Source organism: Dasypus novemcinctus, chromosome 6, assembly GCF_030445035.2.
Source record: "Dasypus novemcinctus isolate mDasNov1 chromosome 6, mDasNov1.1.hap2, whole genome shotgun sequence".
Lineage (NCBI taxonomy): Eukaryota > Metazoa > Chordata > Mammalia > Cingulata > Dasypodidae > Dasypus > Dasypus novemcinctus.
The window spans coordinates 67836992-67861757 of record NC_080678.1 but is presented as its reverse complement, the minus strand read 5'-3'; the positions used below and the strand labels follow the sequence as shown (position 1 = coordinate 67861757).

General features: G+C 35.1%; 2 protein-coding genes across 18 annotated transcripts in view; one reads left to right on the top strand and one right to left on the bottom strand.

The window, feature by feature from the left end:
* FAM13C (family with sequence similarity 13 member C) overlaps positions 1–9920 on the top strand; it is a 136459-nt gene extending 126539 nt beyond the window's left edge. For 7 of the 10 annotated variants that reach the window (XM_071215801.1, XM_071215800.1, XM_071215799.1 and 4 more), the window contains 2 exons: positions 2492–2593; positions 6507–6662. In XM_071215801.1, coding sequence (XP_071071902.1) covers positions 2492–2593; positions 6507–6630 — 226 coding nt within the window. In that variant the 3' untranslated portion in view covers positions 6631–6662. Of the gene's footprint in view, positions 1–2491; positions 2594–6506; positions 6691–8635; positions 8700–9669 lie in introns of those variants that run through there. The other 3 variants (XR_011649032.1, XR_011649031.1, XR_011649030.1) reach the window with 1 other exon arrangement.
* The window catches only part of PHYHIPL (phytanoyl-CoA 2-hydroxylase interacting protein like), a 263987-nt gene continuing 247082 nt past the window's right edge, over positions 7862–24766 (bottom strand). For all 8 annotated transcript variants that reach the window (XM_071215803.1, XM_071215804.1, XM_004476330.4 and 5 more), the window contains 4 exons: positions 19022–19218; positions 16980–17154; positions 13382–13499; positions 7862–9111 (listed from right to left, as the gene is read on the bottom strand). In XM_071215803.1, the coding sequence (XP_071071904.1) occupies positions 8577–9111; positions 13382–13499; positions 16980–17154; positions 19022–19186 (993 nt within the window). In that variant the 5' untranslated portion in view covers positions 19187–19218 and the 3' untranslated portion in view covers positions 7862–8576. The remainder of the gene's footprint in view (positions 9112–13381; positions 13500–16979; positions 17155–19021; positions 19219–24766) is intronic.

Sequence of the window (24766 nt, the reverse complement as noted above, 5' to 3'; positions counted from 1 at the left end):
GAATAGTCTTAAAAGCATAAACTGGTTGTCCTCTTAACTGGAGAATTGAGAAGATAAAAGTCATGAGGAGCCAAGGTTCCCCAAAAGGTTTTGTTTTTTGTTTTTTTTTTAAAGATTTATTTATTTATTTAATTTCCCCCTCTCCCCTGGTTGTCTGTTCTTGGTGTCTATTTGCTGCGTCTTGTTTCTTTGTCCGCTTCTGTTGTCGTCAGCGGCACAGGAAGTGTGGGCGCCCGGCGCCATTCCTGGGCAGGCTGCTCTTTCTTTTCACGCTGGGCGGCTTTCCTCACGGGCGCACTCCTTGCGCGTGGGGCTCCCCCACGCGGGGGACACCCTTGCGTGGCACGGCACTCCTTGCGCGCATCAGCGCTGCGCATGGCCAGCTCCACACGGGTCAAGGAGGCCTGGGGTTTGAACCGCGGACCTCCCATATGGTAGACGGACGCCCTAACCACTGGGCCAAAGTCCGTTTCCCCCCAAAAGGTTTTAAGATGCCATAAATGCTGAAGCTCAATTTGCTCTGGTTACGCTTCTTTTCAGGAGGGTCTGCCCCTAGTCTAACTCTTAGTAATGTGTTAGGCAGAACTGGCCCTGGAAAAACTCTGGACCAAAAGGGGTTGGGATTCTGTGTGGGTCAACAGTTTCTAAGGCTTTTATCTTAATCTGTTCCATTTAGATAAAATGATTTCTCCAGACTGGGCATCCCCTTGACCTTAAGCAAATGAGCTCCTCTGTTTCCTAATATCCCCTCAGTCATGAGCTATTTGTGGTTTTTTTTTTATTCCTATTTTTTTGTCTTTATTTTTTTATGAGGTCCCCATATACTCCCCACCCCCCGTCACTCCACTCCTCCCATAACAACAACCTCCTCCATCATCATGGGACATTCATTGCACTTGGTGAGTACATCTCTGAGCACTGCTACATCACATGGTCAATGGCCCACATTATCGTTTACACTCTTGCCCAGTCCACTCAGTGGGCCATGGGAGGACATACAATGTCCGGTAACTGTCCCTGCACTACCACCCAGGACAGCTCCAAGTCCTGAAAATGCCCCCATATCACGTCTCTTCTTCCCACTCCCTACCCTCAGCAGCTACCATGACCACTTTCTCCAAGTCAATGCTACATTTTCTTCGATTTCATGAGCTATTTAATTGGATTCCATCAGTACCAGCATTATTGTAACTGTTGTCATTATTCAGTAACTGGCATTCCTCTTGATCTTTGGCCTTATTTGGTTTGTATAGTGTAGCCTGCATTATGAGATTTTCCTTAACGTTATATAGTGGAGTGAGTTTATACCTAATGTAAACTCATACACAAATATGTGAGGTGAGATCAGGGTCTAAGATGAGATTTTGATGTGCCTACAGAATTAGCTGGTACCTTCATTTCACTCCATATCATAGCGTGACTTGTTTTGGAGCCTTTATATTCAGCAAATTTAATTTTCTCATTATGTTTACATGTAGGAGAAAATATTTCCTTCTGTGTATGTGCGTGTACTCTAAAGTAGTGGTTTCTAACTTTTATGCAGTGTTGGACTTCTTTTGAAAGCAATGGAATCTTTTCTCAGAAAATACCTATGGATAATTGCAGAGTTCACAGAGTCCCTGAAACACATACACACATTCCTCAGATTAAAAATTCCTCTTCTAAGTATATGGCTTTTTTCTCCCATCTTAGGAGGATGAAATGAGTAGCATTTGAAAGGTAACTATACCTTTCTTCTGGGGCTTAGGTTTATTCCCAAGGGTATCACCATTTTCCCTGTTTTAGTTTCCCTGCTGCTAAAAGAAATACCATAAATACCTTTGGCTTTCAGAGGCTTCCTCCCAGGGCTGGTATCTTCTGGCTGAACATCAACTTTTTGGGTCCCTTGTTTTTTCCATCATATGGCAATGAACATGACGTCTTCTTTCTGTGGCCTTCTCTAAAAGGCCCCCAGTAATAGGATTAAGACCCATCCTGATTTAGTTGAGCCACACTCTAACGGAAGGTTTACATCCATCCACAGTAATAGGTTAAGAACATGTTTTGCTGGGGTACATAACTCTAAGCCACCACACTCCCCTTTCTCTAGGTTTAGAAGGGTAGGATTTTCTTTAAAGTCTCTTCCTCTTGTGTCTCTTATGTTCAATTTATCATGATTTAGTTTATGATTATTTCTTCAAAATCTCTATACCTCTTTCATCTCTTCATACCGCCATTACTCACACTTGTTACAATGGACTCAAACTAGTCTCCTTGCCTCCTGTCTGTCCTTCCTCTGTTACTACAACATTGGTTTCATAAGATAACTTCTGCTGATTATGTGTTCCTGGATTATGATCAGGCTCTACATGTGCTGTAATTATTCAAAAGAGACTCTTTATGGATTAGAGTCCTAACAAACTTTTGCTGAACTGATAATTCTGCTCATCATGATGTTGTCTCAATTAGGCCAAAGCTCAGGAATGACATATTTCTATTTTACCTGTTATAGGCCTGTACTTCTTGACCATCTCCGAGAAACTAGGGCTGACAAGAAGAGACTTCGGAAAGCCTTAAGAGAATTTGAAGAACAGTTTTTTAAACAAACAGGAAGGTAATGTGAGAAGAGAGAATTTTAAGCTAATATTTCCTAGAGAATTATTGTTAAGAAAAAGTTCCAATTTTTCTGCAGGAATGGGGAGTTTATACAAGGTGTTAAAAATTGTCATACTGACACAGACCAGGATTTGTCCAATGCAGAATTCTGTTGGTGCCATTACTAGGAATGCTTTGTGGGAGGCTGGAGATGTTAAATATTTCATTAACCTTTTTTTTTTTTTTAAAAAAGAGACGTATGCCAAAATATCCTTAACTACGTAATCTCATTATAATTATTTATCTAAACCTTTAAAAACAAAAATTGACTTGGTATTTCAGCTTATATATCAGTTTTTGGTTACATAGTTCTACAAGTTATTCCCTAGCTTATCAAATTATAATTTCTCTTTTAAAAAAACTATCTCCTTTAACTATAAGATCTACTCAAAGATTGGAACAAAAACTCATATATTCTTTCTATCCCTTAAATATATGTTTAGGTATCTTCTCTACTGCCAACCAAGTCTCATTATACATTCCATTAGCCTCCTCTAATTTTGGTGTATTAGCAACAAAATAATCTACTTCTGGAATCAACTTGGTCTGAGACCAGAAACAAATCACTTAGTTATCTTTTGTCTCAGTTTCCTCCTTTGCAAAATGAAATAATTAGATCCATGGGATGTTTTGTGGGAGGCTATAGCCTTCATGTGTAATGTCATTCTAAAAAGGGGATGGGGGGGGAAACGGACTTTGGCCCAGTGGTTAGGGCGTCCATCTACCACATGGATGGGAGGTCCACGGTTCAAGCCCCGGGCCTCCTTGACCTGTGTGGAGCTGGCCCATGCGCAGTGCTGATGCGTGCAAGGAGTGCTGTGCCACACAGGGGTGTCCCCCGCGTAGGGGAGCCCCACGCGCAAGGAGTGCACCCATAAGGAGAGCCGCCCAGCCTGAAGGAGGGAGCAGCCTGCCCAGGAATGGCGCCGCCCACACTTCCTGTGCAGCTGACGACAACAGAAGCGGACAAAGAAACAAGACGCAGCAAAAAGACACAGAAAACAGACAACCGGGGGAGGGGAGGAGAATTAAATAAATAAAAATAAATCTTTAAAAAAAAAAAAAATAAAATAAATAAAAAGGGGATGGGGGTATAACTCTCAAAGTCAAAAGTTAAATGGCAGAGATAAGATAAAAATCTCCCATTGGATTTGATGAGCATAAGCATTGGAGTTAATACTAAATTGGCTCTGTGGTCTTCCTTTTCATCTAAATGGTATCTGCCTTTTCTGAATTGCTTTCATTTGAGTATTTCAAGGATGGATTATTCTCTCAAGGTGCCTTGAAAGTTTTGTACTCACCTCTTATTCATTGACAGTGTTCTCATTTCAGCCTTCCTGGGCTATTCACTAGGACTGGACCTATTAAGTTAGGAGCTTTTTACATTCAGCAAATACAGATATAACCTACCTAGTTTCCCACTGGAATCTTCTTTTCCAGTTGATTGCTATCAGGCTAACTTACTTACCTTGTGGAGGGAAATAGCATGATTTAAGTGACTACCTTTGTGATTTTTGGTCAGTAACTTCATTTTTCTAAATCTGTTTACTCAACTGTAAAATATAACTACTTTATAGGATGTGAGGACTACTAGACGTACTGTATGAGTAAGTGTCTGACATAGGACAGAAAATCAAGGAATAGTTTTTTTATGACACTTGTCATTCTGCTGGTATTATCTAATCTCATGAAAAACGTTATGGGTCTGCTAAATTTATAATATAAAACATGATTTCTTGTGTGTCTCTTTTTCCATACCTTTATCCTTTCTTTTTCCACTTTTATTCAAATTTCTCTGCAAAACATTGCTTGGAATAGTGACTTTGTACTGTCTACTATACTGTTTTGGGTATATATGTGGCTTGCATTAAAGTTTCTAATCTCTGCTGCTTTTACATTAAAAGAAAATCTTGCAGAAATTTTTCATTCAGGGAACTATTTGGAGAGAGATCAGTATTCTAAAACTAGATAGCCATTATATATGAGAAATGAGTTAAATACTTGCATGAATTCTTTTACTAACTTTGTGTTTCCTGAAAAAATTTTACATTTTTACTCCTTTGAACTCAGGAGTCTATCTTAAAAAGTTTGAGAACTCCCGATTGTGCTAGTAGTCATATCTAGTGGATTTGCACTGGATTGGCATGCCTTTTTAGATCCAAGGAAGTTATGATCTGTATATAGTATTCTACTGTACTTGTGAGTCCTACACCCATTTAAACTATGCCTTTATCTGGCCAAGAGGTTGTTTGCCCTCTTATGGTAATATAGTTTGCCTGAATGCAAAACTGGTGATATCATAAAACTGAAACAGTTGAATGGCAGGGAAATATGGATCTTAATCTTATTCTCCCAAGACATTTATAACCGTCCATAAGATATAAAACAGCCATGCTAATGGACTACTAAAAACTATCTTGGTAATATTTGCAATGCATGGAGCATGATTATCATATAGCTATGACATTATTATTAGCAGTTATGGGCCAGGAACTATGCTTAGTACGTTAGCCTGTTTTAAATGATGAGAAAACTGCTAAGAAATACTTAGTAAAAATTTTCATTCTGGGTAAAGCAGTCTTGTGGTAGTATACAATTTCTTTACTTAGATCTGTTTACACAAATTTAAGTGGTATTCAGTCATCCAGTTATAAGTTTGGATCATAGCACAGCACAGAAAGGAGGCAAAGGAATTATGTTACATAATTTAGACAACATTTAAGAAGAACCCTGTCTATAGATTTGGGTGCTGTTCTGAGTTTAGTACTAGAAATTCCAGGGCAGTAAATAGTGGTGCCACACAAGTGATAACTATTAATATATTCTAAGAGACTCTTTATATATTAGCTTGTTTCTTATTTGTAAAAGATATTTTAAGAAATATCTCTTTATAGCCACTAGGAAAATGGAAGGGGGTTCTGGGTAAAACATTAAATGTTTGCTATTTTATCCAGCTTCAACCATAATATTACTAATATTAAAGAATATTTGCATTTGCATTCAGTTGCAAGTGTGGTGACTACATCTGTGCTTTCCACCTGTTGTATTTCAAAGTCATGGCTGAAAGTGTTTTAGTAACAACTGGCGTTCTTATCAGCCAGGAAGACAAGAGCGTTCTGAGACACTGCAGCAATTATTCCCCTTTAGAAAACATATCCTGACAACATGTTTGTGGTAAGACAACTGATTTAACTCCAGATGTTACACAATTATTTTTCAAGGTAAATGGCAAGAGCATGTAATCGTTGGAATGTATAAGTATAAAAATTGCTACATTGTCATAGTCCTAGTCTTTTAGAATTGGTGTGCAGAAGAGAATCTTTGTACTCTAGACTTATAATTTACCTTAATTGTGGTACTGTTTAGTGATTCTACTACACATTAGCAGAGAAAGGTATTAAAATTACAAGAAAACCTGCAAATGTTTCGGATTTAAAAGTAGCCACTAAGTTTTTTCCCTGTCATCATTAATTTATATATAATCTAACTTCTTTATTTTTAGATTGTCATTTTTTAACAGCTCTCCCTATAAGGCTAAATCTTCAGCAGAGGCATGGGACTGTGGGTAATAATGGGAGAATGACTGGACAAGGAATGCCTTGAGGGTTCTGTTTTTTGTTTGTTTCTTACCTCTAGGATCTTTTCACTTGCTCCCTGTATGTCTATGCATTGGACCATATAAATCCTAAAAGGGTATTATATAAAAACCTAATAATTTATGGAAGAGTGAGTAAAAAGTGAAAGGGAAGGATGACATGATTCAAAAACCAATAGAAGCTGCTATGCTGTACTTTCTAAAATATGAATTATTCAAAAGGGTTATTAATGACTTGATTCATTATGAACTAATGTCTGTATTATCCTTTTTACAGAAGTCCACAAAAGGAAGATAGGATCCCAATGGCAGATGAGTACTATGAATATAAGCACATAAAAGCCAAACTGAGACTATTAGAGGTCCTCATCAGCAAGCAAGATGTGGCCAAAACTATTTGAGCTATTTTGTAATTACTTTCAAACAAGAAAAAGACACGTTTATTCTACCCTGCCATTTCTGTAAGTAGTTTTGACATACTGAAAACTGAAGCACTTTAGCGGTGGTATTAGCTGTTTTTTTAAAGAAGAGATGGCAAATGTAATTATATAAGGAAGGGATTCAGATGGGGGAAGAATACAAGTGACAGTGTAATTGGAAAAAAAATTCATTCTATCCTCTCCAAGCCAAGGGGAATTCAGTCAATATAATGATTAAAATTATATATATATATAGACACACACACACACACATATATAAATATATATATTATATATATATAATATATATAATATATATATAATATATATATATAAAATCAAGCCTGAATAACACAGAGCATCCATATATTCAATGGGCCGCTTGATAAGGAAAGTGTAGTGTCCAAAGATTGCTTATATGGATGTATGGAAAAAAAATTCTACTTTTTACATAGAAAGGCATACAGCTGATAAAGTAATTTATTTGGAGCTTCTAACGGATCTTTAAGTGATTTAAAAAAACTACTCCATTGTCTCAAGTTTGCTAGGCTTTCAGCACCCTAAATTAAGCTAAACTGTGTCATTGCTAATTTTTTATTTCTATATAAAAACACATTATTTTACATGTTTGAAATGTTACATTTCTGATTACCAAAGTTCATTCTAATAGCATGACTTTGTGAATTATCTTTGTCTATAATTGACAGATGTTTATATTACAATATTGCATTAAAATTTGAATAGGTATTTTGGATAGATGTGTCTGCAGTATATAATGTGATTCAAGTTATGATTGTTAACCATTTTGTTTACTATGAGATTATACAACTATTTTTTGATTGGGAAAATGCACTTTTCTTAATATTCCAAGGTCCATATTTTGTAAAGTAAAAAAACTTTCTCGTAGGCTGTTAAATTCTTATTTCTGTGGAAATTGTTTGCTCTGACACCTTGGAAAAGAAGCCACTATATTTTATTTGCTTCATCAACTTTGTATGGATTGTTTTATTTTGTATTAAAATCCATGTTCATTATTTTTGCTTCTGTAAAATCAGTATTTTTTCATGTATCAAATTTCTGATATGTTTAGTTATGATGTTGAAGAAACTCACTTTCATATAGTTTGGATGGGAAGAATATTGACAATTTCAGAGGCTTATTATATTCTCTGCATTTATCTGATATTTTATAACTTTAATGAAGCAGAATAATGTCCTTCATAAGTCTGTTTAATTATTCATCTACTTGTAACATGACAGATACACAATTATTTGAGGTTTACAAACTACATCTTTGATAAGGGAAATGGTTTCGTGACATATATACAATTGCTATTAAAATGTAACTCTATATATTCTATGATTGTAAATATTTTATACAACAATACAAATAAAATATTTTTCTATTATATTTATTATGTTGAAACACAGTTGTTTCCTGTTAGCTAATATAAATAACATAAATAACACTGTCAAAAAACAAGTTGGAAATGCTGACAATTCTAGGGTTCAAGATTTAACTCATGCTGCAATTACACCCTTTCATGCGGTTTAGAGTTATCTCAGTATTTGTTCAGTAGATTAAAGTGAATGCATATTCAAACACCATTTAAAAGCCATTTTGTAATTTGCCAAAGCAATCTATATAGAATTCTTATGTTTGGCGTAAAGGGAAAAAATATTGCAGCATCTAGGCAATAAAGTGTCAGTAAGAGAACTGAGGATATTTCATCATTGAAAGTTGTGGGAAGGGTAGGGAATAGGAAACACTAAAATGACTGAATGAAATTTGAAAAGTGGCAGTCTGCTTTTGGTAATAGCGGCATGTGCATGCTTCAGAGCAAAATATCTGGTAATGAATATGGACAACAAAGGATCAATGCTCCTAAGGGAAGAAAAGGGTCTCAATAAGAACAAGGAAAGTGAACATTAACGTCCAACACTGATATTACAGGTTTTACAGCTGGGATCTTTCTTTGCATTTGCAGTAGACAAACTCATGAGCTGATGACCAGTGATTTCTGCCACGGTGCCCAGAGAGAGATCCACAGGGTCAGTATAAATGACTTCTAAAATGACATCCTGGGCATGATGGTAAACCAACACCCCATCTTCTTCTGTGCAGGTCAAAAACTTATTATCCTTAGAATTTAGCTGAGGCAGGCGCTGCTTACAGAATTCATCTCCTGGTGATCCCACAGGGGCAATAACAAGAATCACATAATGATAAGCAGTGTACATACAGTAGAAGTCCCCAAAGTATAAGTTAGTATTGGGGTTAAAAAGTTTTTCTGCTGCAATCTCAAACCTGTATCTTCCATAAGGTGAATCCTGGGGTGGTTTCCCAGTATTGAATTCAGTACTGCAACTGAAGAAGATGCCTTCTAATTTTCCACTGATGGGAGAACCATGGCTGCCACTGTTATCCTTGACAGAGGGTTGCATAGCATTCCCATGATGCTCTCTACAAGAGAAAAGAAATGGTCACTGCTTGATAAGATAGTGGTAAAGCCACTGATTTGTAAATTTGAAAGGTGATAGGCCTAAAGGCCAACTGTCCATCCAGTGTTAAAAGTCCTCAGTGCCCATCTTACTATCACACTATGGATAATGCATCTTTTGAGATTACTGTAGATGGCCCAATTCTAGCCTCAACCCTAAGGTGAGGCTATTCTGCTACGAACTTGGATATCTTTAACATCATAAAGTAAATTTCCTGGCCAGAAAAGTCAAACTGGAATTACAGCTCTTACAACTGAAATCACATCTACTGTATGCCTATTGGGTTTCAGAAGTTTCATTTTGAAGAGAAAATTAGACTACCAGTACTGCTTAAGTTAAAATATGGTGAATTTTCAAGTATGCCAGAATTTAGTCATAAAATGAGTGCTGTCCACTTATATTGGCACAAGTGTGGTTTTTTTTATTTTTTTATTGTAACCAAGCACAATTTCCTAATCAGATTCTCTCTTCTGCATTTGCTGAAAATAATGCTGGTTATTCTCCCTTTTGACCATCCCAGATCCATATCCTGCCCTTCTTTTCTTCCCTTGAGGCCTGGGACTCTATCATCCCGTTCTTCCTTCCCTGCTGGTTTCCAGTTCAGTTCTGCTGATAGGAAGAACCAGCAGGAGAGCTAACACAGAAGAAGTAAACGGTTTGTCTTCCTCTATTTCCTCCATGCTTCAGAGCATTATGGTTTTTGTAGGGCTGGGTACGTCTATACTTAAATATATCTGACTACTGTTCCTGCTATTAAAACCTTTCACCTTTGATAGTCTGTAGTTGCTTTAGTGTCCCTTAACCCTGCCTACCCCTCTTAAGACTTATAATAAAGTCTTTTCATAATTCCCTGAGTATGCCTTCTATTTCTTGCTGGGTCCCAGACTGCAATAAACAAGCCACCATTCAAGCAAAGGAAAGTTCCCCCAGTCAACATGCGTCTAAGAGTTTTGAGTCAGGTGTGCCCAGGATGTGCTTCTGGCTTTAGAACAGCAATGGGTCTCAAATTTTAGTGCCTGAGAACCACTAGGAAGCTGATTAAAAATTCAAATTCAAGGAAAGACCAAGACACTGTCACCAATTGGAGAAGACTAGGGAAACATGAGTAAATGCAGTGTCGTAACGTAGACTGGATCCCATATTTTCGCCACCTGATATTTCAAGATTCCTTCGTTTAACTATCCTTTCAATTTCAAAAACTTCTTTTATCGTTTCTTTTAGGGTATGTCTGCTGGTGAGAAATTCTTAGTTTTCCTTCATCTGAGAATGTTTTTATTTTTTATTTCCCCTTATTCTAAAAGGATATTTTCATGGAATATAGGATTCTGGGTTTACGATTCTTTCTGTACTTGAAAAATATACCACTTACTTCTGGCTTCCACAGTTGCTGATGAGAAATCCACTGTCATTTGAATTATTGTTTTTCCCTTATAGATAAGGTGTCAGGTCTATCTCATAGCCCTACAAAATTGCCAGCAAGTGAAGATGCAAGTACAGGCTCCCCATTGAGCCTTCTCTGATACCCCCAGGGTAAACAGGGGAGGGGAGGGTGCCTTAGGGCTGGGTGAGGGTGTAAGTCTGCTTTCTGCTTTTCAGGTTCTTCACTAGGCCTTGGATGGCATCATAGTTTTTATCCATGGTGCTATTATTATTGTTCAAAAGTTTTCAGTCTTGCAAGGCCTTTCCTGTCCTTTGGGTAGAGAGAACAGACTTTTGGGGGTACTTTTTTTTTTTTCTTTATGCACCCATTAGTGTTTCTGTTGTTGGATTCTCTAGCACCTATACTGGGATATAAGCGGTTAAGATGAAAACTCTGGGTACTTATCACTGTGTTTTTCCTTGTGTCCTGAGGTACCTAGCTAGTCTTCCTTCTTTCTATCTTTTGGAATCTTTTTGTATTTGTTTTCTAAATGTCTTGAGTTTTTAGCTGTATTTAGTGGGAGAAATGTGTCTACTCCATTTCGTGTCCAGTCAAAAATTTGTACTCTTGTTACATTCTCATTAACAAAACCAAAATTCCAGTATGTGCCCTACATTGCCTACGAGTACAGAGTATATATATAAACAGTAATTTAGGCTAGAAAAATGTCCTAATATCAGTGACAGACTATTACCTTTGAAGACTTACAATCTGTTACTCAAAGTATAGAATTTCCTACACATGTCTACGAGTCTCAGTATATTCCTGAAGAGAAAACTTTCAGATATAGGAAGGAGTTTTAAGGTCACAAATAGCTTCCTCTGGTTAGGCTACCCAGTGTACATGCATGAGAGTTCTTAAAGTGGTATTTTCATTTGGATAAGGGAAAGCAATGTTCACTCAGGAATTCATTTCCAGAAGAGAATGAAATGAATTCATTCATGTGGAATCAGAATTTGTCTAGGGCTTTCTCATAATTTGTAATGATTTGGAAAGTTTATAAGGCAAATGAAAAGTTCCTTTCTATCTGATCACTCTGAATAACAAGATAACACTTTAAATGAATTCTGATCAATAAAGTGTGCCCTGATTAGGGCTCATTAGACTTAAAAGATCAAGATCCAATGAAGTTAATGTCTACTATTCAATGTTGAAAAATAATACACTTGCTAAGATAGAATCTACATGAATTTTACAATTAACATGGAAAATCAGAGATGAATTTTCTCATTACTAAACATATCTTTCATGCTAGCTTAGAATCAATTATTATGTGTACTTTTATATGTATACACAAACACACAATAACTTTTCTATCTACCAGGTAGTCTATCTTTATTTTATTTCCTTCTTGGAGCTATTTCTGAAACCAGGGACCTGAAAACAAAGGCACGTTCTCACTCACAAAACAGACAAAATCATGGAGAAATGCTGACCTCCAGTGGCCACCTAAAATAGACATTAACCATACTTCAGCAATCTAAACCCTACTACCAACAATATTCTGGTTCTGTAGTTCTTATAAAAGACAATAGCAATCAACAGAATTTTTTTGCTTCCAAATTTGATGCTTGACAAATATAAACAAACACCTTTCTTGCTGAGTACATATGGTTGTTCCCAATCAATAACTGACAGGCACTATACTTTGTGATGTACTTTTTAATTTGTATTCTCTAATATAGGTGAATGACAATTGCCAATAATTATATAGGCTCTAAGGTAAGCAATCTGCTAGCTAAGAGAATTATGTATTAAAGTCTTTATAAGATAGTCAAACAAAATACAGAATGTTTTTTGCCATGAAAATATATAAAAGCATGATATTACAAAATACTTCCTTTGAAGAGCACAGACACCTAAATCTACTTCTCTCTCTCTCTCTCATTTCCTTTGCATTTTCCATTTGAAGCTGCTTTAAATCTGGAACCATGAGATTTTAGAAACATTGAAGAACTATAGAAATTTTAAAAGTTTCCTAGATTTTTTCATATACAAACTTTTCAACTTAAGAATCTTTTAGGCTCTGTTAGGCTTTAAAAATGATATATTAAATAATTGCTGTAGTAAAGATTTAGAAACCTGTATAACATTTGTTATTTTAAAAGCCTAAGTCTCACTTTAAAACACACATATGTCTATTTACTCTCCTGAAATTTGCTTCTAAGCAGAAATGCTGTAACTACCAAAACTACCTGTTATTTAGAGTTCTTTTGACTTCTTAGAAACTGCTGCTTCTTGGAAACTGCTTCCAGTAGTAGATATAGGCTGTCTTAGAAATACTAGTCAAATCATTGGTCTAAGAATTCAAAAGTAATCAAAGGAGATTATCCTCATGAATAATTAATGCAAGGTAACAGCTAAGGGATTTCCAGTTAGCCTGCAAATCCCACCTAATTTACCATAATATTTCATGAAATTGTTACCCTTTTATTCTCTCATTTTCAATGTTCAAATGGTACCCACAAAAAGGAAAAAAAAAATTAGTAGTTTGTATGATTCAGAGGGAATTGAATAATTGGAAATTAGGGGAGGGGCATATACATGAACTGCTCATCAAGTGAAACACCAGATATTTAAGATCTTCCACTCAAAACAAACAGGAATTGAAGTGAAATGGGAAAAATTATAATCTGACTTTTTCTACTTAACTATTATGAAAAATAAAAGCCAGAGTCCTCTTAACTATTTTGGAAAAAAAATATTATGAACTAAAATTGTTATTTGATAGAACTAGAGTTAAAGGAAACACAAGTCTAGAATGTGGAATGGCCTTTAATAAAATAAATCACTATATATTTTTGATGCTTACCGAATATAGTCAAAATATTCTTTGTGCTGGTTACGGTAAAAAACAGAAAATTTAAGCATACGTCCTGCAATCACTTCAGCCTTCTCCAAGAGCTGTGTTAGATGAACTTTTGAATAGTCTAAAAACATAAAAAGTGTCAGTTATTAAAAATATAGTGCTCAAATTCCCAACTACATGTTTAATAAATTGGAGACCATCTTAGTGATACAGAAAATAAGGCTCATCAAAGTTTAATGATTTTCCCAAATGTTCACACAGCTATTAACTAAGTCTTCTGGTCCCTAATTGATGGACTGACTATAAAAGACTTCTGGAAATCTAAAGAACTTGTCAAAGTAATCTGATTCTGGAAGTTGTTTGAGAATTGGATCAAACTGCTGCGCCAGAATCTAAGGAAAAATTTTGTATTATAAAGATTAGTAAGACTTTCCAAAAAAAAACAATCTAGTTAAACTGCTCATGGCATCAGTTTATTTGTGGACTCACTGCTTCATGGACTCAACAAACAGATTAGAACATAATATACTAAGCACCATACAAAATTAGATGATCGGGTTAAAGGATAAAAAGATACTCTTCCCTCAAAGAACTCAAAGTCTAGGAGAAGACATGTATACAGACACTTACAACTTATTACGGTAAGTATTCATATTTTAAGATTAGGTATAAAAAAGCATTTTATCTCTGTCATATACTATACTAGAAGTAGATTAACTTGTGGCATTCTTGAGGTCATGCATTGCATCCATCATTATTTCCAATCCCTTGCACACTGACTAGGACATGGTATGTGCTCAATAAATGCTGTATGAATTAGATGTCCAGATGAAAAAAACACTTTATATGAATATTCTCAAAATTTACAGCACCATGGATTATTGATAAGGTTTGATGAAACTGTCTCCAAATTATTCTGATAAATTGAAACAAGGTTTAAGCTTAAGTTCCTTTAAGATTTTAGCCATAGAGAGAAAAATGCAAAATAATTTATGGATAAATATTGCCATATTTAACAGATACTGTTTTCCTTATTATTTACCCTATAACTTCCTTCCCTAGAAGAATTGTAGGGTTGTAGGTAAAATAAAGGAGCAACAGGGAAAAGAATCACTCTAAATGAAAGAAACAAGACAAAAGGATTTTCATTATAGACACAGAAATAAAAAGATACATCATTAGATTATAAAACAGTACATATAAAAATACATATATATATATAATATTACATCTTTGTGTATGTGTATGTATGTGTATGTTCTGGAAATGGCAAGGGTTTTATTTAAGTTAAAGAAGAAATATTTCACACCTTTCTCTAATACAAAGTGGGTTTTTAGCAGCCAAATTATGGCTTCCTTTTGTGCACAAACAAAATGATACTGTTTGGTGCAGGCTTATTGAAAATGATATGAGCAAGACAGTCTCATTCATTGGTCCCATGGGATCACTCTCAATTGAGGTGGAGGGGACATCACCATTCCAGAACCCTCAGGATTGGCGAATGAACTATGGACAAAGTAGACTTACTGGTATTCTACTATAGACTTATTGTGACTCTAGCAATGGAAGAAATTACATCATTGATGTGGAGGCACTGGCTACTGGAGATTCTGAAGGCAGGGAGAGGGAAAAACACATATAATATGGAGGCATTTTTGGGAATTGGGAATTGTCCTGAATGACACTGCAACAACAGATACAAGCCATTATAAATCTTGGCCATAACCTACAAAACTGAGTGGGAAAGAGTGTAAACTACAATGTAAACTATAATCCACGCTTAGTGGCAATGCTCCAAAATGTGTTTATCAATTGCAATGAATGTACCTCACTAAAGGAAGGTGTTGCTAATGTGGGAAAATGTGGGAGGTGTGGGGAGTGGGGCATATGGGAATCCCCTATATTTTTTGTGTGACATTTGTATATCTAAGTATCTTTAAAAAAACAATATATGTATTAAAACAAAAGAGACTGTGCCTATATGCCTACTTATATTAAACCTCCTTGGTAGGGCATACTGAAAGCAAAAGGAAAGAAATACAGTAAAAAGAATATGAGGTAGATTCCAAAGGAATTTTAATTCAGGAAAAATGCGGGGAAGTACTAATTCTAATATAATACACCAAATAAAGGTAAAAGTGTCAGTAGGAAGAATTCTTTATATCAGTGTTAATACAATATGGAAATTTTTAGATATTGCAATACTTAATGAACTGTAATTAATACCGTGTTTCATCTTTCTAAAATGCATTTTTTCACATTTTAACATCTCTTGCATACATCTGAAAATTAACGTGATAAGAAAATACTTGCATAACTTAATTGGCAGTATTTCTCCATAGTGATAACATAATGATCGCTCTTATAGTTGATGACATCTTAGTCATGAAGAAATATGTTACCAGAGATATTATTTTATTTGCTTTCAAACATTGACACTCTTAACAAATAAAGATGTTTTGACCTTTAGGAACTTCCTCATAGGGCAAACAAAATAAGTTGAAGATAAAATCACACAGAATTAAAATAAAATTTCACTCATTCAACATACTAATATAAGAAGTTTATACAGAGTTTGAGGTTAAGAAAGAATAGATACTGAAATAGAGCAGTAGTTGAGCATGCACAGAGTCTAAAATAATACATGTGTGAAGCCATGGGAAAGAAAAAAAATGATTTATCGGAAAGCTGCCTCAGCTGGGTAAAGTTGCTAAGCAACCTGCAAGTAGCAGAGACCAATTGTTTTTAAGGCTTTTTCTACAAGCTCCTTAATATTGAAACAAACACTTCAGCTTCTCCAATTGTTTATAAGAAACAATCATCTAGACAAAAAAGAAACAAAGCATACAAAAGGAGAGGATGACAGATATACTCAGGTAGATATATCTTTGTATCCCTTCAACACCTATTAAAGTGCTGGTTTGTTAAGCAGATTTTAAGTGTTTAAAAAATGTTTTTTGAATGAATGACTGACAGTAACATTTCCAATCAAATGAAAATACTAAGGTATAATTCAAGGTCAAAGAGAATGAGCTGTCTGCATCAGATCTGCCAATGAGGTCCTTTTTAAAAAATCAAACACACATGTACCCCACACAGAACATGGGCTTAGAGACAGCTCTTCTTCATCTTTTTCAGCACTCAAGTGAAAAATCCAATAAAATCTCTACTAGGGACATTCCTTGATATCTGTTTCCATTCCACTAAATTAGAGAAAGATGTACCTGGCTTCCTTCTTCCAATAATATCTGTGAGAATGCTAAAAAAGAAAATAAAAAGCTCTCTCAAAATGAAGTTCAGAATATGTCGAGTATATTTTGAAACTGCATTTTTTTTGCAAAGCTTTCACTTTGAAAAACCAAACTATAAATGCAGCAAAAAGTAATTTGATGCCATTACCCAGCTTTTGTTACTGAAAACCTCAGCTCCCTGTAATCACTACATCATGGTTTATTCTGTTACAGAATGCTATTTACGATGTAAAAATGATGAATGCAATATATATATATAACCTTATAATTATAAAAAAGAAATAAATTAATTAGCTTTCCAGGAACTATTTTAAATAATGGTTTTCTGTATTTATATGTAGGTCTCTTACCTGCTGTACAAAATTCTATAATTTCACTCCATTCAGACACAACATAATCACCATCAACTTGTTTTGATGCAGTCTGCACTGCAACGGTGTATTCAGTTCTTGGGCTCAAAAACCAGTGTCCACGGACAGTCATAGGCAAGGGAACAGCTTTTGCAACCAATTTTGTTGGAACATCCTAAGTGAAGAAAGGAGAAAGAGAGGGAGAAAGAATGGGAGGGTGGGAGAAAGGGAGGAAGGAAGGATGGGAAGATGGGAGGAAGGAAAGGAAGGAAAAATTAATTTAGCAGCATATCTTGAATCAAATGTAGATAGTGGGGGGGGGAACATATTTACCTGCTATCTGGCTGATTAGAGAATTTTCCTGTTTGAAGAAATTTAACAATTATTATATTCAAATCTCTTTTTCCATATGTAGAACCTAAGGCTCAATTGATTAAGGGACATGCCCAAGGTCATACAGCTAAGTTTATGACAAAATTTTCTTATATATTAGATTTCTTGATTTCTAGTATAATGTTTATTCCTGTCTATACACAGTTCTCCTTAAGAGTCCTTAAGTTTTTTAAAACTTAAGAAAATAGAAAAGAAAAGGACTTCAATTTTAGTATTTTAAAATATTGAATTTCCTTAATTTATACCACTCAGTAATTTTACCAGAGTAGCCTATTACTGAACATTTTATATATGCAATGAAAGAACACTTTAAGTATTTTCAAATGAAAAAAAAAAGTTTCACATACAAATATACAAATGAGGTAGCTATTTGTTTCATTTATATTCAGGTATGGAGCCCAGGTGTCACAGAAAAGTTTAGGTATTTCTCAACAACTATTCTTAAGGTTATTAACCTGCTGGTTGAATATTCACAACAATTCCATGGATATTGTAATCTAAGTGTGGAGTGAAGAAAGGGAATCAAATCTTGAGGTATTCCTCATTTGTTAACTACTTCAAAGCTGCTTCAAAAAGGTAAATATTAGCAAAAAGAATATCCATCAGCAGAAAGCATAATCAGAATTAGAACAGGGTAACAGTAATGACTTGTCAATCTTGACCTTTCTTTCTTATATCTTTAGTATTTATAATTGTACATCTAGTACAATGCAAAATTTCTAGAGAAGACAGGTCCTTCACAAAGATTTCCCAAGTTAAAATTTAGTGTCAGTATTTTAAAAATTAGTTTTCCAGGATGGGTGAAAATACTGAAATATAAGAAACAACACTTAGCCAGTTAACTGTTATACACTTTTTTAAGCTACTTATGGAGTGATCAGAAGAGATCTATGATATATAGACATCAGAGAAGTGTTACATGTCTAAAACAGCTAAATATTCATTTTCACACTCAAAAGATAAAATTCACTACCTAAAAAAAATTAACTCTAAAATGTTATAACTATTTTAATGGTTATAAGCGGATTCCTCTTTTGGCAGTCACTACAGGGAAAATTTTGTGTCTCAGTGGAAATATACATATTGCCTATAGCATACTCTTCTGTTATTTGCCTGATTCTATAGAAGCTATTAATAACTCTGTAATTTGTAGATAACTGATAGCAATTCAGTTATTCTTGTCTAAAGACATGCAAATGAATTCTGTCCAATGAAAGGATAACCCTCACCTCCAATTGTCCTAATGAAAAAACCAGCTCTGCCTCCACTTGTACATTCTTTTCAATATTCCTGACATACATCTGTTCTTTAGATTATCCTTTGAAGTGGTTGTAAGACCTCATCAACCTCATTACTGAGTTAAGACCTTGAAGACATGTTTATTTTTATGTCTGTATGAAAGACAGGACTATCTTTTTTTGAAAATTAGCAATTAACAATATGCATGGCATTTCATTTTCTTACAAAATTCTTAGAGGGATAGGATTTTCAATCACATATAATTTTTATTTTCCTCAAGCATCAAATACATCATATAAATCATTAATAAAACATTCCTTCTTTCAAAATGTACTTATACTTCAAATGTTTGAGATGTAAATGAATATGATTTTGCATAATCTATTGTAATGTTGCTATTATGATTTTACCTTATGTTTAAATTTATTGGAATTCTTGTTCTCTTTCTTGTTCAGATCAATGAAATAGTGTGTAATACGGTCCTTTGATTTTGAATCCATTTCCCATGAAATCTTGAATGAATCACATGTAATGTTGCTTATTTTGATGTTATGTGGGACAGGAAGTTCTTCCATTTCTGCTATGCCACTGTCTTGTGATTTGTTCCCTGAAAGGAAATCATGCACAGAAAGTTAGTTTCCAACGAATGGAGTTTTCCAGTTTGCAAGGTCATTAGCTGTGTCATTAGAAATATATTTCTAAATTTACCTGTCTAACTGAACCTGGGATTCCATTTTGTTTAAGTAATTTGAGTGTTAATTCTAGTAAATAACCTTTACATGTTCGTACTGACAATAAAAAAAAAGCAGAGCTGACTTAGTCCTTTCTACCTCTACAGTTTCAATTTACTTTTCCAATTCTGCTTTCACAGAACGAAAACAAAAATACTGTTGCTCTGTCTTTCTAAACTAGAGAAGGCTAGGCTTACATGGTAGGTTTCTTCTGAAAAGCCCCAAAAGTCTATTTTTTTCTACATCAGCAACAGACAGTGCTCCAAAATATCAGGTGTTCTAAACTACATAACTTCACAGAAATGTATAATGAAAGGTTTTGGTCCAGTCAAATAAAGGAAACATTTAAGAAATCTATGAGTTACCAATGACAGCTAAAAAATTGCTCTTCCTCTACTTTTCTGTAAATATTATATAGAAGCAGCATGTAGTAGCTATATTACATACACAAATAATACTGAAGATCATTCATGTACAAATTACTGTATCAAGGATTTTTCTAGCAATCTTTTACCTGTGGTATCTTGATAAATTTTATTTGAATGCCTAAACAATAGGCAAGGCTTAAAAAGAAAAGAGAAATGCTCCATGATCAGTATCAATAAAATCTTGAAGAATTGATCTGATACATGGTTACTTGAAACAGTGCTGTACATTTCTACTTACAGCAAAAACAAACAGTTTGACTAACAGTAGAGAACATGATATGATGGATGAAAAGACAAAAAAAAACCACACACAAAATATAGATATCTCAGGCTTGTTTCATGTACAGAAAAGATATAATGGAATCAAATTTTCATCTTCTCCTCACTTCCATTTCCTCCAAGCCAACATATTTGGAGGCTCCAAAAGGGAAAATTATAATTTGTTATTCACATGTTTAAAAATATGGCAAGTCATAAATCAATTAAGTAATGTGTTCTTTAACAATAGCAAATGATGATCAAATAAAAACAACAACAAAAATGAATATCACTCTGTGGCATTCACTTTCACTCCTTCACCTTTCCATTTCCAGGTAAGACTGTTCTCTCCCCACTCACCTCCCACCCCAATTATCCATATAAAATGTTGACAGTCCCCCACTTTAGTAAATCTTTGACCCACATGGTCTCATTCAGGCTATACTGTGACCAGAGGAACCTAATGGCAATAGAAAATAAATTTCTTTACTTAGAACCTTACTTAGGTTCTTTACTTTTATTTCTTGAACATCACTTCCTAAAATTCTTCTTTCTTCTCCTATGTACTTCACTCATGCCCTGGCTTCTCCAGATTCTTTCTCCACTAGACTTCCACAAAAATTACTATGTCACTTTTCTCTTTCCTCCCCATTTAGCCTCAGAAAAGCCCCAAATTGCTCCTGGTCTACAGCTTTTCAGAATTCAAGGGATGGGAAGAAACCAAATTGAATCATCTTTAGCAGCCTTGGGAAAAGGAAAGGTAATAAACATGCAGATATTAAAATTTATGCCCTATTTAGAAAATCACATATTCCAATCTATTATTCTGATTGTAGCTATACAATTCTGGGAATTATGCCCCCTAGAAAGGCATGTTCCATTCCTAATCTCAGTTCATGAATGTGACCTAATTTAAAAATATGGTTGAAAATGTGATTAATTAGGATGCGGTCAAACTGGATTAGGATTTAATCCAATATGACTGGTGTCTTTATAAGAGGGAAATCTGGACACAGACAGACACAAGGAAGAATACCATGTGTGGATGGAGGCATAGATTGAAGTGTTGCAGCTGCAGGCCAAGCAACACCAAGGATTGTCAGCAAACAACTAGAAGCTAGAAAGAGGCAAGGAATATGCTTTGCTTCAGATTTCAGAGAGAGGATGCCTTACCACTGACTTATTTCATATTTCTAGCTTCTGGACCTGTGACACAATACATTTCTGTTGCTTTAATCCACCTGACTTTTAGTACTCTGTTACAGCAGTCCTAGGAAACTATGAGGGTCCTTTGAGGCATGAAAGTTTTAATTTTGATGATGTTCAGTTTCTCTATCTTTTCTTTTGTTGCTTATTCTTTAGGTATCATATCTAAAAAGCCCCATTCATTGCCTAATCCAAGAACACAAAAATTTACACTCATATTTTCTAATGTGTCTTTGATTCATTTTGAGTTTTTGTATATGGTGTGAGGTAGGGGTCCAAAGTCTTTCTTTTCACATGGATATCCAGTTGTCCCAGCACTAAGTGTTGAAAAGACTGTTCTTTCCCCATTTAACTACCTTGGTACCCTTTCCAAAATCAATGGAACACAATGTGAGAGTTTATTTCTAGACTCATAATTCGTACTCCATTGATTTTTATGCCTATCCTTATTCCAGACTTCAGTCCTGTAGCATTGTAATAAATTTTGAAACTATGAAGTTTGAGTCCTCCAACTTTTTCCTTCTTTTTCAAGATTGTTTTCACTATTCTGGGTCCCTTGAATTTCTGTATGAATTTTAGTAGCAGCTTCTCAATTTCTGCAAAGAAATTAGCTGGGGTTGTTCTGATAGGTACTAAATCAAATCTGTAGCTTGATTTGGGTAGTACTGCTATCTTAATGATATGAAGGCTTCTAATCCATGAACATATAGCAGTGTCTATTTATTTAGGCCTGCTATAATTTCTTAATTTCTATAACATGATCAGATCTTAAATGCTCTAATAAAAGCAAAGAGTGTTTAATGAGAAAGTAACTTAAATTGTTAATGACAAGATCACTGGGTATTCATTCCCTTTTATAAGTCTTTTTACTATGGAGGTTTTCAAACATACACAAAGTAGAGAAATTAATAGGGTGATGTCTCATGTACCCATCACCCAGCTTCAACAATGAATGACATTTTGCCACTATGTTTCATCTATTTAGCACCCCACTTTGAATTCATTTACCTTTTCTTGATAACTTTTTATTGAAATAATTTCAGACAAAAGTTATGAGAATACAGAGAACTCACATGTAACCTTCACCTAGATTTCCCAATAGTTAATATTTACCACATTTGCTTTATTACTGTCTTTCTCTCTCTCTGTCCCTCTCTCTTCTCTATACAGAACACACATTTTTTACATGAAGCATTTGTGAGTAAAATACACACAGGATGTCCTCTTATTCCTAAATACTTCATGAAAGTGTGTATTTCATGAAAAGAAAGATATTTTCTTATATAACCAGAATACAATGATAAAAACCAAGGAAGTTCTATTTTCTCATCTTTAGACATCCTATTTCACTATATGCCAAAAAGAACATCAGGGTTCAATCCAGGATCACACATTGCATTTAGCTGTCATGTTTCCTTAGTCTCCTTTAATCGGTAACAGTTCCTCAATCTTTGTTTTTGTTTTTTTTGCCATTGACAGTAATTCCATAGCATGTAATGTTCCTCCACCTGAGTTTGTCTGATGTTTCCTCATCATTGAGGTTTTGTGTATTTGTGAGGAATATTATAATGTATACATGATGTTTTGTCCTATGACTGGAATGAACCATATACATTGGAATTGAAGGTATGAGTATAAATCCTTTGTTTAATATAGTTAAGTACAAATAGATAAAAATGTGTGTATATACATATATGCATATATTTCCTAACCCTAACCATTAAGAGGCCTGCTTTAGTTTCTTAGACTGTTTAAGCAAATACCATGAAATGGTTCATGTAAATAATGAGAATTTATTTGCTCATGGTTTTGAGGCCTGGAAAATATCCAAATCAAGGCATCATCAAGGCAATGCTTTCTTTCTGAAGATTAGTTGCCGGCAGTCCTTGGTTCCTCTGTCACATGGCAAGGCACATGGTGGTATCTGCTGTTCTCTCCCTTCTTTTCTGGGTTTCAGTGATTTCAGCTTCTTGTTTCTGTGGTTTTCACTCTTATGTCTGAATTCATTCCTTTTATAAACAGCTTCAGTAATATGATTAAGACCTATCCTAATTGAGGTGGATCACACTTAACTGAAGCAGCTTCATGAAAAGGTCCTCGTTAAAATGGGTTACATCCACAGAAATGGATTAAATTTAAGAACATATTTTTCTGGGGTACATATAGCTTCAATCCACCACAGGGCCTGTATTAGTCTGTCAAAGGGGTGCTGATGCAAAGTACCAGAAATATGTTGGCTTTTATAAAGGGTATTTATGCAGGGTAAAAGCTTATAGTCCCAAGGCTGTGGAAAGTCCAATTCAAGAGAGAAGAAGTGCTTTCTCACCAAAGTCAGCTGCCATATGTTGAAGAAAGATGGCGCATGAGCTCTGCCTGGTCTCTCTTTCCCTTCAGGGCTTCCTCTTCAGTTCAGTGGGTCAGCCTCTTGAGGAATCGTGCTTAAATGATCCTGTAGTCCTCTTTCTCCTGGCATAGGACTTGTTTTTTTCTGGCCTTCTATATCAGTCTCAGCTGTTCTACTTGCTTCCCACGATCAGCTATAAATCATCAGTTGGATGGCCCATCTCTCTCCAGGGCTTCTCCTTTCTGTTACATGGTAGGATAAAAAATGACAGCACTCTCTCTCTCTGTGTCTGAGCGAGTGTCCATTTATTACAGACACAGCAAGGGGGTAGGCATTCACCCTGAGTCACACCCACTGAAGTAGTCAAATCAAAAGCCCTACTCTTAACCAGTAATCTAATCAAAGCCCCCTCAACTGAATTTAATACAATCAAAGGGTATGATAGCCAGAGGAAAAGATTCGTTTGCAAACATAACCTTTCTCTTTTTGGAATTCATAAAATAATCTCAAACTGCCACAGGGCCCTATAACCAATGGCATTCTATTAGGAATGAGCACAACTAGTACTCAGACCTTAGTTCCTAAATTCCATTCTTCACTAAAATGAATCACAACTTTTTAGAGAAATGGCTGGCTTCACAGCTGGGACAGGAAAATATAAAATAAGCTTAGAACATTTTCATGGTAGAAAGAAAGAAAGTGCACAAACAATAATGGTGACATGCCAGAAAACCCAGCTGACACTGATAGTAATCCACCGAATAAAACAGAAATTGATGAACTTTTGCTGTTATAAATAAACCAATGGAAGGGGGACAAGCTTTTTCTTATAGGAGAACACGACTAATAAATGTAGATGGAATGATGGAATTAGAAAACCACCATTTGGCAAACATACAGTTTCAGGGAAGAATTATCATTTGATGCCAATACTAGTGGGATAAAAGTTTGATGTGGAGCAGGATATTTACATAGTCTCAAAGTATTTCTCCACAAAATACTAAGTATAAAGGGAAAAATATAGCACAGAAATCTGACAGGCATTACTTTAGCCAACTGATCTTTTTCTGTTTGAAAATTCCATAATTAAGTATAGAAAAATATAATAGCAAGATTTACTTGGTCTCATTTTTCCTCCCATTATGTTATTTTAAATGCAGTTTTTCATTTATTTTGAATGTACACACA